The sequence below is a fragment of the Curcuma longa genome, unplaced genomic scaffold (assembly GCF_044706935.1).
Source record: "Curcuma longa cultivar G26 ecotype Majalengka, Jawa Barat unplaced genomic scaffold, ITB_CL_G26_1.1 contig_22283, whole genome shotgun sequence".
NCBI classification, from domain to species: Eukaryota; Viridiplantae; Streptophyta; class Magnoliopsida; order Zingiberales; family Zingiberaceae; genus Curcuma; species Curcuma longa.
This window is the reverse complement of record NW_027431863.1, coordinates 1,212-14,226: the sequence shown is the minus strand read 5'-3', so window position 1 is coordinate 14,226 and position 13,015 is coordinate 1,212. Positions and strand designations below refer to the sequence as shown.

Genomic DNA, 13,015 nt, shown 5'->3' with positions numbered 1-13,015 from the left:
ATATCAAAATCAAAGTTATCTAAATTTTATCAAAATTATTAGGCTGTTATAAGTAAATTTTAAATCTTAAATTCTAAAATTTTAAAATTTAAATATTATTATATCAAGATACTCTTCACTTACTTGGTCAAAATTATTTAAACATTATCAAAATTATTTTAGATTTATCAAAATCATGTTAAAATCATTATAGAAATTACTAACTAGTTGATACATAATTGTAAAAACTATTAAATAGTTATTACAATAGTATTGTATTAGTTGTTATAATAGTTAGTTGCCACTGCTACAACAAAGTAAAAGTATTTTCAACAAATAATATTCCTTTTTGACTTTTTTTTAAAGAGATACTCTTTGATAATTTATAAAATTTAAGATGTTCTTTTAATTTTTGTCCTTATTTTTTCACATCCTAAGCTGAAAGCATATATATGAGAATGTTGTCTAGTGCATACCATGGTTTGGGATCACAGATCTGTCTCTTCGTGGAAATTAAAATTTTTTAATCAATGAATGATTCAAATGTATATAAAACAAATTAAAAAAAATAATTTTATCACTTGAATGATGTGTTGATAGTTTATCGTGAAGGCAAGATCATTTTTTTCAAAGCCATAGAAAGTCATATCATTTTTTTCTTGTTTTCACAAATTTAGTTCTTAATTCGAAGAACTGGTGCTAATTAAGGTGTTCAGTCACTCTTCAGGCTTCCTTTGTTTGATTCTTTTTCGTTTTTAAATTTTTGTGCAACGAAAAATGACAGCCAATATTTGTTTTTCAATTTTAGTTAATAAAAAGCTATAAAAATTCTTTTGAGAAAAAAATAGGTTTCTTTTAAAAGATCCAAACTCATTTTTCAGAAAGCAAAAAAGAATAAAAATATTTTCTTGAAAATATACTTAAATATAAGAAAAAGTTAAATATATATTTTCTAGTAATTCCATTTTATGAGTATATTATTTTATTTTTATTTGGTTCGCGAGGCGAGGCTTGAAATTATTAGCTCCGGCAGCGACAGCAGGTAAAGCGTCTTCCACAAGACTAATAAAGAGCCAAACAAAAGGGCTTTCGTCCCATTCGCCTTCGGTCCAACCACTCGTGGTTGTTGCTTGTTGGTACCCTCCGCAGATCCATTTCCCAAATCGTAGAATGCCGCGACTTCAGGAGAGAGCTCCTTCCTTCGCTTGATGCGCTTGTTGTCTTCCCGTCATCTCGTTCCAATCGCAAGGTATCCAACCCTGCTATGCTCTCGCTCTTATAGCTGCTCTTAGGTTGCGGATTCCTTGATTTTGATCCGCCCTTGTTTTTTTTTTTTGAATTTAGATTCGATCTGCTAATTTTCATTCAGACAATGTGCTTTTGGATAGTCAAACTGTGAAACTCGGTTCTCTGGTGTGCGGTGGATCTCTTTCTAGGTGTAAGATTGTTAAGAGGAAGGAGGATCGGCTTCTTGTTGGATAGAAAATGGGGTACATTGGGCACCATGGCGTGGCAACGCTGCATAGATATAAATACAGTGGCGTGGATAACTCGCTAGTCGCCAAGTATGTGTTGCAGCCGTTTTGGAGTCGCTGCGTCGCTCTTTTCCCTCTCTGGATGCCGTAAGTACTACCGATGGCGTACGGCTTGAACTGTTTTATCTTTTTTTTTTGGGTTGAAAAATGATCATAGCATCTTTTGTTTTTTAGTATTTATTTTGTTAATTCTTTGTATGCTTACATAACCATTAGCATGTCTCGAAAGATTGGCGTGTCCGTGTTCACTTGCATAAGTTCAATGTTGGTATCGACTGTTGATGCGTTGTAATTCCCTTCTGTCAATTTGAAGGACCTTCTGCAGAAAATATTCTTTAACAGATAAATTTGCCATGCCAAGTTTTTATTTGCAAGCATTGGCAACTCTATGGGCTGAAGTGTCCTGATTTGTCCAATGATTTCGATAAACTAATACATTAACATATTGAGCTATTTCATTTAAGTCTTCATCTAGATGCTTGTGAGATTTAAGAGTAAGATTACTGCCTATAGTTTATCAGAATAGACGATTGATGCACTGCCAAGCACATGATATATACAGTAGATAATAAGTGGGGTCTTATTGCTGGAAGCAATTAAAGTTGATGTGTCAAACCCCAATATTGAGGGACACATTAATGAACTTTATCTTGATTAATTTCTCCAATCTTTACTTTTTTCAAGTAACATTTGTGGTTTTGGTGCCAGAGTTTTGAGCTTGAATACAAGAGAAATAATATTTGAGGGAAGACCTAAACAACATCTAGCATCCAATTAATTGCGGAAATAACTTCTTATGTCCATTGGAGATAGGGTAGAAGGACTAAATGTCGGTGTATTGGGCGGTACACTGCCCTTTGACTCTATATAAGCAAGAGAATGGGTGCATCTATTAGTACAGTTGGTACATAGGAGCTTTCACGCATGGATGGTTAACTTTTGGTTCCTTGTCAAATCAATATGCACACACACCTTACCAGGGTGGTATACTGGTAAGGTGGAGATCTGAGGCCTTGTTTACCAGGCAATGTGAGGGTTCTTGACTTTCAATTTCCTATTGACTACAAAAAAGGTCCTAGAGTAGTGGGTATAGGGCTTCCATCAGAATGATGTCTGCTGGTCCACACACACACACACGCAGGGTGGTATACTGGTAAGGTGGAGATCTGAGGCCTTGTTTACCAGGCAACGTGAGGGTTCTTGACTTTCAGTTTCCTATTGACTACAAAAAAAGGTCCTAGAGTAGTGGGTAGGGCTTCCATCAGTATGATGTCTGCTGGTCCATTAGATACATATCAATTTGTTTAGTGAATCAAAGATTTGATAAAACCAAAATACCAAAGTTTCTTTCCAGGATCTAATATATCAAACTTATGGTTGTTTTAGGTTTTTTGACCTGACATCATATAAAGAAATTGTTAAGGAAATAATGTCTGCATTACTGCAGATATGTAATAATTCTCTAGTTCTTAGTGAACAATGCAATGAGTGTAGTGGGACAAAAGAGAACCTGTATTTTTCACTATCTGGATGATTTCACAAGCATATACAAATAACATTTTTAATTCTTTAGCTGAATTTAATTTCACACTACCCTCCATATATAAAAGTTTTCAAGAACTCATGCACAAATCCTTATGAATACACACATACATCCCTATGTACATTCTTTTAACAGTTTTTTGGGGTGATACTTCAAGTTGTATCAATGTTGCATCCATCAGATTTTCTACAATTTATTTCTTTATCCTCATATGTTTGATACTTTTGTAGGCCAAACCTGGTAAGAACCTTGGAAATGTGGCTCCTTTTATGCATCTCTTTTAAATCAAACTCATCCTGCTGGAGCAGTGATCTCTTTATGTGCTTCCAGATTACCCTCACAGGACTTATGTTCTTAGTTATATCAGCACTCCTCAGCTATGTAAGTTAATGACCATTTCTTTCGATCCTTTCTATTAGTAATTTTCTAAATTTAATGTGTTTAAGTTTTAAACTTTGTTTTTTAAAAGGTGTTCTTGACTTGGATGTTGGATCTTAGTGGTGTTTTCATTTCCACTTTTCTGTATGTATTACTCATCTAAGTTGGCCAATCTTAAATCATCAATTTGTAGTTTTTATCTGCCAAAGTTAGCTACTATCTCCTGTTATGATTTGATTTATATGAGAACCACAAATTCTGTATCATTTTATGTTCAGTATGTCAAACTATCTTTTATGACCCACCAGTCCCATATTTTTTCTGGAATAAGGTCATATAGATAGCATGATGAGTGTAGGTCTTATTTACAGTTTATTACCACTGGATGATGATCTCTTTTGTGGTTTTGCCATTTTTCTTGTTTGCATTCTTTTATTGTTGTGCTAAATAAAATTCTCCTATTCTTTCATGTTTACTGCTATGTAGTAAACTGCAAGATGTATTTACTATTTACTTGCTATATTTGAAATCTCTTTCTTGTTTCTTTTACAGATTTATTCACCTCGTCTAGACACAGCTCCACCAAGATGGGTTCACCTTGCTCATGGATTGCTTCTATTCTTATATCAGGTTTGTTCAGCAAACTGTGCTATGTTCTGAAAGTTGCTTTTCAAGATTTTGAAAATAGAACAAGTATTTTGAAGGGAGTTTTTCTCTAAGTAAAGAATGAGGCTTGGAGTTGGGAATTTCTTATATTAATATAATGGACATATATTCGTAGGATGTGTTTTTTTTATTCACTTAATCGGTTAGATGGATTGTTATCATGTATACCATAGTTCTTCCAATCTGACTATTCACTTTTCTTCAATTGACTATCTAGCATTTACTTGTTCTAGATGACAAGATTTATTATGCTTAATGATTTAAACTTCAAAGAGGTAATTTTAATGTCTAAAGCTTGCATTGGCAATCGTGAGCCTAGTAACTTCTGAAACAATGATTTTGTTTCTTCCAGCTGAAGTATAGGTTGCTTGCTGAAAAACATGATAATGCACACTTCTATGAAACAAACCTTTTATAGGTCAACAAATGGAATGAATTAGCCAGTCACCGATTATCAGAGCTTTATCATCTAAATCATTTCCTTTAGGTGGTACATAGGCTCCTCAATCATAAATACCAGTTTGTTATTTATATGTTCAATTCTATAACCTCTTAAGGATTTAATTATGTTTTAATTATTACATATGCTAATGGATTATTATAACTAAATGATCCTTTTGTATTGCACTTTTTCTCTTAAGGTCTTAGTAAGTAAATATGCTAACAGATTTTAAAACTAGATCATCATTTTCTATTGCACTTTTTATCTTTAGAACTTGGTCAGTAAATATGCTAACAAATTATTAGAACTAAATGATCTTTTGTAGTGCACTTTTTCTCTAACACAGTACCAGTGTATCTTTATGTGTTTTGTGCTCTTGTGAAAGATTGAACTAGAGATCATGTCACATTTCAATTATCATAATAGAACTTTATCGACTCAGTACAAGCACAACTAAAACTTGCCCAGTTTGCGTTTTTGTAACCTATATAGTCTGGAGATGCTCTCGACCACAATATAGTATCAAGGGTACTCTTTCTTGGAGCATTTTAAAGGTACTTACGAATTCCTAAAACTACATTCTAGTGGTTATGAGTATGACATTTAAACTTGATAAATTGGTTAATGATACTCATGGTAAATGAGACATGTGACAAAGATAATTCAATTTACCAACAAATTCTGTACTTTTATGGATCAGTAAATACCTTTAATCCTGAAATACTCTGATATTTGGATGCTTAGGAGTGTCCATTTGGAAGTGTTTGATTATGCTTTCAGCCTTATTTAAGTAATATCATCATAAGGATTTGGTATTGTCACCTATTTAATGAAAAAGATACATTGAGAGATAAAGCAAAATACTGAGTGAGTGACCTGATACCCTTATGATTATGTTATCTAGAGAACAGAAAAACTAAATTTAGTAAACCATGCCTTAGGAGGTTGCTTCAACCCTAATAGTGATTTTCAGTTTGTACTCAAGGTCATCCTCCTCTTGAGAAACAAACACAAGGGGGTTGCTTCATGTGTACTTATGTGTTTTTGATATCTAGTCAACAAGGTGGCTGTTGAAACATAGCTGCTAAGGTGAAGAAGTGTAATCTTAGCCATATGATAAAAAGTGTCAACATAGCCAACGCTATAGATTTGGGTGTTTACTTTTTTTCCCTACTGATCATGGCTTTTGTCTATCTACTAAACTTGTTACGATATTTTAATATCGAGTTCCCTTGTATGCTCATTTGTAAATTTGCTAGAAGGGCAATGAAATTAGTTCCTAAATATTGTTAGAGCAAAAAGTTAGGCTTTATTTGGTTAGTTAAATCTTCTATTTCAGTTTATAGAAGGAGAGCCTTTGCGCAACGGTAAAATTGCTATCGTGTGACTTAGATGTCACGAGTTTGAGTTTCGGAAATAGCCTCTTGCAAAGCAGAATAACATTGCGTACAATAGATCCTTCCCCAGGATTCCGCATTGATGGTAGCTTCGTGCACTGGGTTATCCTTCAGTTTATAGTTTTAAAAAATAAAAGTCATTAAAAATTCAAAAAAAATTACTACATATATATATTTTTAAAAATATTTATTTTATTTATCTTTTCAACTTTTATATTTTATTTTCTTTAGAAATGATTTTTTTTTTCAAAAAACATTCCCAACTAACAAACTAAACAAGACCTTAATATCTCATCTACCATGGAGTGTCCCTCAAATCAATCGATTAGTACATTTGGACAAGTAATTTGAATTGGAGATGAAGATGAAATACAAATAGAATGTTAGGGTGACAAGTGTTGGTGCAGTGAAAGTGGTTTGGGGTTGCTAGAGGGGAGGGGTGAATAGCGATCTGCAGAAACAAATAATCTATTTCTCTTGCTAACTGATTAGCAAGGACACACATTAATTGAAAAATAAACACAACATAAAAGTAAGAGATATAAAATTTACTTGGTTTGCAACCAGGAGGTTGCTAGTTCAAGACTATGAACAACTCTACTAAGATCTTCTTCGAAAATGACTCGGAGGCGGAGAAACCTCTTACAACAGTTGAGCAAAAACTATAACGAACAGAAGACAGTTAAAATCGAGTGTGTGTATTCTTCTTTAAGCTTCAGTCTATTTATAGTTTTTTTCTCGATTTGACCGTTGTGCTGATGTGGCATCTCCGGGCTGGAAGCCTTCCGGGCACCTAGATTTGTCGAACCCAACCTGCTCTGGTAATGGTAGCTAACGACTCTAGATGATACCTTGCGATCCGAGCGCTTGGATTCTGCTGATGTGGACTCTATCTTGATCTGTTTCGGCAACGGTCGCTCTGACTTGGACTGGGTATCTGGGCGTCTGGAATTAATCCGGGTGCCTAGAGTCCGAACGCTTGGAACAATTCTAGGCGCTTGGAATGGTCAACTTTGGGTTGACCGTTCTTCTCGTCTGTTCTGCCTTGGTTGCATTGCATAATCTTCCTTCCTGCTTGTTGTCTTTCGGATGCACCGAGCCTTTTCGGCTCGCTCTCGTGCATCATTCTCGTTCCGTTGGAGTACTTTTCTGCATAGCTCCTCGTACCTCGGATGCACCGAGACCGTCGGCTCCTTTCTCGTGTCATCCTTCTTGCTCGCTTGCGTCTTCTGTCAAGGTTCGCCATCTGGAACACGTGTGTCATCTTAAGTCCCTGTACACTTAAACACACATCAAACACAACACGGATATAATTTCAGACATATTTGACCACACATCAAAACTCCACTGGGTACTAACAACAAGGAATTATAAGAGGTATAGTGAGAGAGGATGCAAGTTAGTGAAATTAAGAGCTCATTTTTTAGAGTAATGGGAAGGTCTAGATAGAGATGGTAGATAATTTTAGTAGCAGTCTCGAGGTTTAGCTGTGTCATGTTCAAATTGTGGCCTTCTACTATTGTTTCACAGTGATTAAATCAAAAGATCAAACCCTACATAGGAACAAGATGAGGTCCTTAGGTTCGGAAGGTGGGATCACAAGATCCAACAATTATTTTAGAACTGCATTTGACATTTATAATTTATCATGTGTATTAAGTATTAACTTTCAATATATTGATTTAAATATTTTAAAGACTAGCATTCTAATATCATGAAGCATAAATGAATCATGTAGTTAGTAAATATAAAAGGACAGTCTGTTACATGAAGTTCCCGCTATTACGGGTCCTAGAAAGGGCCTGACTACATTGGGTTTATTATATGCAACCTTGATGTAATTAGTAAATATATGAAAATAAAATGTAATTCTTGTGATGTATATGCATAATAGTAACAACTTCTAATATCAATTTTTAAAATGTCTAGTTGAATGGATATATTTTCTATCCAGTCATGATTGGTATCAAGATCCTATGTAGGAATTGTACGTAGACATAAGATTATATCATAGATTTGTAAGATCCTAACTTAATCGATTTGGATCATTTAAGACATCTTGGATCCTAAAGCTGTAAGATTGTAAGTTCGAGAACACAATCTTGACTACCACAAATCTCTAGTTTTGATTTTTCTTTTTTTAATTTTTTTAGAGGAAGATGGTGAAATGGACAATGGGGCATGAACAAGAATGTTTGTTATAGACTCCAATGTAATAGATGAGGTGGAGAAAAAGTGATCAGGCTCATAAAAGTTCACATATGCGGAAGTAAAATCTTCATGTAATTCAGAAATAACAATGATATCCCTTATGCAGATGAGACTAACTAAGAAAGACAAATCAAGTGTGACTCAAGTGAATAATATGGAAATTGGGATTTATTTGTTGCAGCTTGTGAGATGGGAAGGTTATTCACTTTTTAAGGGGAATACGGATTTAGCTCATACAATTTTTAGGATCATGTTATTGTGATAACCAGATTGCTATCTACATTTTCAATAATCCACCTGTTCAAGCAAGATATGTTGAAGCTAGCTGAGCATAGTTAAAGTCAATTGCCACTTCATACATTGTGGATTTCATCTCCTTTTTTCAGTTATTAAGATGAAATGTGTTGCTTTCTTCACTAAACCACCGAGTCTTGCATGATTTTTCTAGTTTGAGTTCCAGGCTGGGAATTATTGATATCTAGTCTCCATCTTGATGTAATGTGTTGCAATAGTTAATATAATAACAGTCTTATATGAGCCATTTTATTTTATTTTGTTATATAAAGTCCCTCATAGTGCCGTTTATTGATAATATTATATACTTCTTGACTTCACACATACATTAAATAGGATGTTTTACTGTTACATTGTCTCTTGGACAATGTGTCTTGCTAAACACATTTTTCCTAAAGGCTACCTGAAAAGTTATTGTCATGTCCTTATGAAAGATCTGCAACCAAGAGGTCCATAGAGGCAAACTTAGGTACTTTGTGCAGCTAACTAATATCTGCAGATTAATATAGTGCGTCATTTTCATCCCAAAACTCACTTGATTTTGTTGGATATAAGCTGAAACAATGCATCTAGTGACCTCTGCCATTTTCCTAGTGCATAACGAACACCCAAGATCTTATACTTGCATAAACACTTTGTTTATCTGAATCTATAATTTAGTAAATAATTTATATCATCTTATCAATCAGATGAGTTGTACTCTTCCATAGAGCTTAATGGGATGACAATCCTTATCATGCAAATGATAAACCTTTCCTAGTTATATCACCTAATGTTATGTAGTACAAGCTAATGGTGGAGAAAATGAGGAGTATTCCCAATATTCTACTACTATCAACGTGATGCTATTAGATTATTCTGAATTTTCATTTCCTTATTGTTGGGCCACTAAAGGGGATGGATGGAAGCTAAAAAGGATCATGCAGTTGAAAGAACCTTTATGAGAGAAATGCTGATTATACACACATTTGCTGCTTCATATAATTCAATATTCTGCACTAAGCTTTCCTATGTGTAGTTAACTTGGATTTCAAACAAACTTTTGTACATGTTTAAAATTGAAGGTTATATATATAGAGAGGAATTAGATACATCTTGCTAACTCTATATGCATTTATCATGTCATTATAGACTTTTGATGCTGTAGACGGTAAACAAGCAAGGCGGACCAATTCATCAAGTCCATTGGGAGAACTTTTTGATCATGGTAGATTCATTGCTAATAATGTTTGCCTTACTAATGCACATTTTATGCTTACTGATACTTTGAGTGATGATTATTGCAGGTTGTGATGCACTGACATGTGCTGTATGTCATTCTTCTTGTCTACTCCTGTTGATTAGTTTTCTGATGTTTAGTTCCATGATGTATTATTTTTCATATCAGTTTGAAGCGTTGGCTTTTGGGAGCACTGCAATGTGTGGTAGAACTACTTTTTGGTTTTGGGTTATTGCAGCTGTACCTTTTTATTTCGCAACATGGGAGCAGTATGTCCTTTGTTTGCAGCTCCATTTTCTTGTTTCTCATTGTTTGTTTTGACTGTTATGTTCAGTGTTCACCTCATTTACTGCTAGCTTGCTAATCTTCGTAGATGTTTTCTAGACATTTGTTATACATTCTGGCATCATTTCATGCTTCAACCAATAACCAATATGTTTTTTTTTAGATTTGAAGATGTAACTATGCTTATTGCAACTTGCAAGTACATTTATTTCCTTACACTAGAGAAATGATTCATCTTAGTATCATTCTGAAAATGGATGTAGGCAAAACACTGCAATAGGACACAAGACAATGACAATTGGTACCACCTTTTGCATAGTAGGGTATATTTATAGTGTGAGAATGCCTCTGGTCGACGATGTTTAAAATCTCATTACATAGAACCATACATACCAGCAATCAACATGAATCCATGTGCAAATGCTTGGTTGATCCTTTTCCAGGTATCCTAAATTACACATGTTACCACTGATAACAGAGAAATGTAAAATATTATTGAAATGAAACAATTGCTATCATATATCTAGTCCATCAATGCATATCAACCATTAAAACATCAAGCTTGTTATTTTAGCACATGAAATGCTTTTCTTTCTGAGTTTCAATTCTTGATAGAACCTTTGTTTAAAGTTCTCCTCCTCTAATTGCTCCTGGAACATTTCTTCCAGTATTCACCAATTTTAAGAGTTCTCATCACTTTGTCACCCAACATTTAACTTTTATCTTTTGATTTTATGTTGTAACATGTGGAGATTGATTTGAATGGTTCACAGATAGTTATGTTGACACAGATTACAGTATATACTTCTCATATTGTTACTTTCTTTTATTCACTTTTTTTGTGCTGCTTAACTTGCACTTCATATTTGATCTTTCATCTTTTGTATTTATTCCTAGAATTCGTATCATAATTTAGTATAACATATTTCTATAGGACAAGAAACAAGAAAATAATTTTAAAAAGTCACGTTTGATTGTCAGATAAAGAGTCAATGGCCTATATTGGTATGCACTTGATAGTGATATGAACCCAATAGGCCTATGTACTAGTTATAGGTAGTACATAAGACATGCTGCTTGGTACGTAGTGGTAACAAGCAGACCAACTCAAACTTAGGTTGTCCATCCACTTGTAAATTTTGACCCACTAGGTGCCACTTGTGACATTCAAAGGGAAAAAGGTGCCAACTCTCTTATTTTATTATCTTGCTCCATCTTCCCCTATACTTATCCTTATTTGTTATCTAGAAATCTCTTAACCAAGTTTTATTTTTCGTATTCAAATCCTAATGCTGGGAGCAAGCAAAGAGTCCAAATTTTCTATATTCTTGCTTTTATGAGTTTTATATAGACCCGACCACGGTTCGGAACCGACGGTTCGACGGTTCGGAACCGACGGTTCGGAATCGCCAGTTCGACGGTTCGTGGCAGGTCGACCCTTAACCTTAACCGCCCAAGACGGTTACGGTTCACGGTTCGGAACCGCCGGTTCACGGTTCGCGACGGTTCGAGATTATTATATTAAAAATTTTAAAATTTAAAATTTATTAAAAAAGGGCTTGCACTTATTAAGTTGCCTACGTATCCCCTTAGGGTATAGGGGAATCAAAGCCCACGTAGTTCTTTTACATTTTACCCTTTTACATCACTCACTTCCATTCCTTCCTGTTCCTCCCGTTGTATTCGTTCCTTCCGTATCAAATTCTTCGGCTTCGTCTTCTGAAAGTTGCATTCCTTGGATTCTTTTCTCGGCTCTAGTCCAATCGTCGAGTAATGCTTGGGCTTCCAATGAGTCGGGAGACATAGTTGATCGCCGTTCATCTAGTATGTTGCCGCCGGCACTGAATGTCTGCTCCACAGCAACAGTTGACACCGGATATGCTAAAATTTCTTTGGCAATTACAAAGAGAACGGGAAAACTTTGAGCCTTCTGTGACCACCACTTTAAGATATCGAAATCTTCACTATCTGCTTCATTAAAATTAAAAGAAGTGGTAAAATAATTCTCAAGTTCCTGTGTGGAACTTGAGGATCCTCGTGGACGTTTCGTCCGTTCTTTTAATAAAAGTTGTGCTTTTGAAAGTTTTAAATTAGTACTAATAGTTTGTTGTTGTGTTTCAGAAATATTAGTTTGTATTCCATATTTCACATAATATTGATTATAAATATCATTTAAATAATTTCTAATAATATATATAATACTAGCTGGATCAGGAGAAGAAGGATCTTTAATAGGAATTAAAGTATCATAGTATAAAGTTAGCATTTCTTGTAAAATTTCTAATTTAAATCTAGGATCTAAAGCAAATGCAACTAAATAAATTTCAGAAATTAAATAAAAATATTTTTCCCATTTAATTTTCATAGCTAATATACAAGAAGTTAAAGCTTCATTATTGATATGTTCATTTAAAATTAATACTATACTACAAAAATTTACTAAAACTAAATGAGCAGTGGGATAATAAACACCGGAAAGTTATTCGGTTGCATCATTAAATACTTTTAAAATTTCACAAATAATACTACAAATATTCCATTGTTGTGAAAATAAATAAATATTAGTATTACTATTTTCTGCAAAAAATAAACATAATAAATCTTTATATTGAAATGAATCTTATAATAATTGATATGTGGAATTCCAACGTGTTGGTACATCACATGGAAATTTTTTAGGTCTCATTCCATTAACTCTACAAAATCTACCCCATTGTTTCATCATAGATGGATGAGACCATAAATATGAAATTGCAATTCTAATTGGTTTAATATAATTTTCTAAAAGTCTTAATCCATCTTGAACACATAAATTTAAAACATGACATACACAACGAATATGAAAAAATAAACCACCAATAACAGGTTGACAAACAAATTTTAATTCATCTATAGAAGCGGTATTAGAACTAGCATTATCTAATGATATTGAAAATATTTTATGAGTTAATCCATATTCTTCTAAAATTAAACATAATAATTGTGCAATATTATGGACAGTATGTAATTCATCAAAAACTCTATAAGCTATTAATCTTTTTTGGAGGATCCAAGAGTTATCAATCC

The 13,015-nt window shown here is 33.9% G+C and overlaps 1 protein-coding gene across 1 annotated transcript; it reads left to right on the top strand.

The window, feature by feature from the left end:
• Positions 1 to 1,092: 1,092 nt before the first annotated feature.
• Positions 1,093 to 9,933, top strand: LOC141817863 (choline/ethanolaminephosphotransferase 1-like; the record flags this gene model as incomplete). The annotated part of the gene is given in 8 exon segments (XM_074705487.1): positions 1,093 to 1,228; positions 1,324 to 1,601; positions 3,288 to 3,297; positions 3,388 to 3,438; positions 3,988 to 4,065; positions 9,577 to 9,652; positions 9,732 to 9,754; positions 9,833 to 9,933. Coding segments are annotated over 7 exon segments (476 nt in total), but the record flags the coding sequence as incomplete, so codon positions are not given.
• Between the last annotated feature and the right edge of the window lie 3,082 nt (positions 9,934 to 13,015).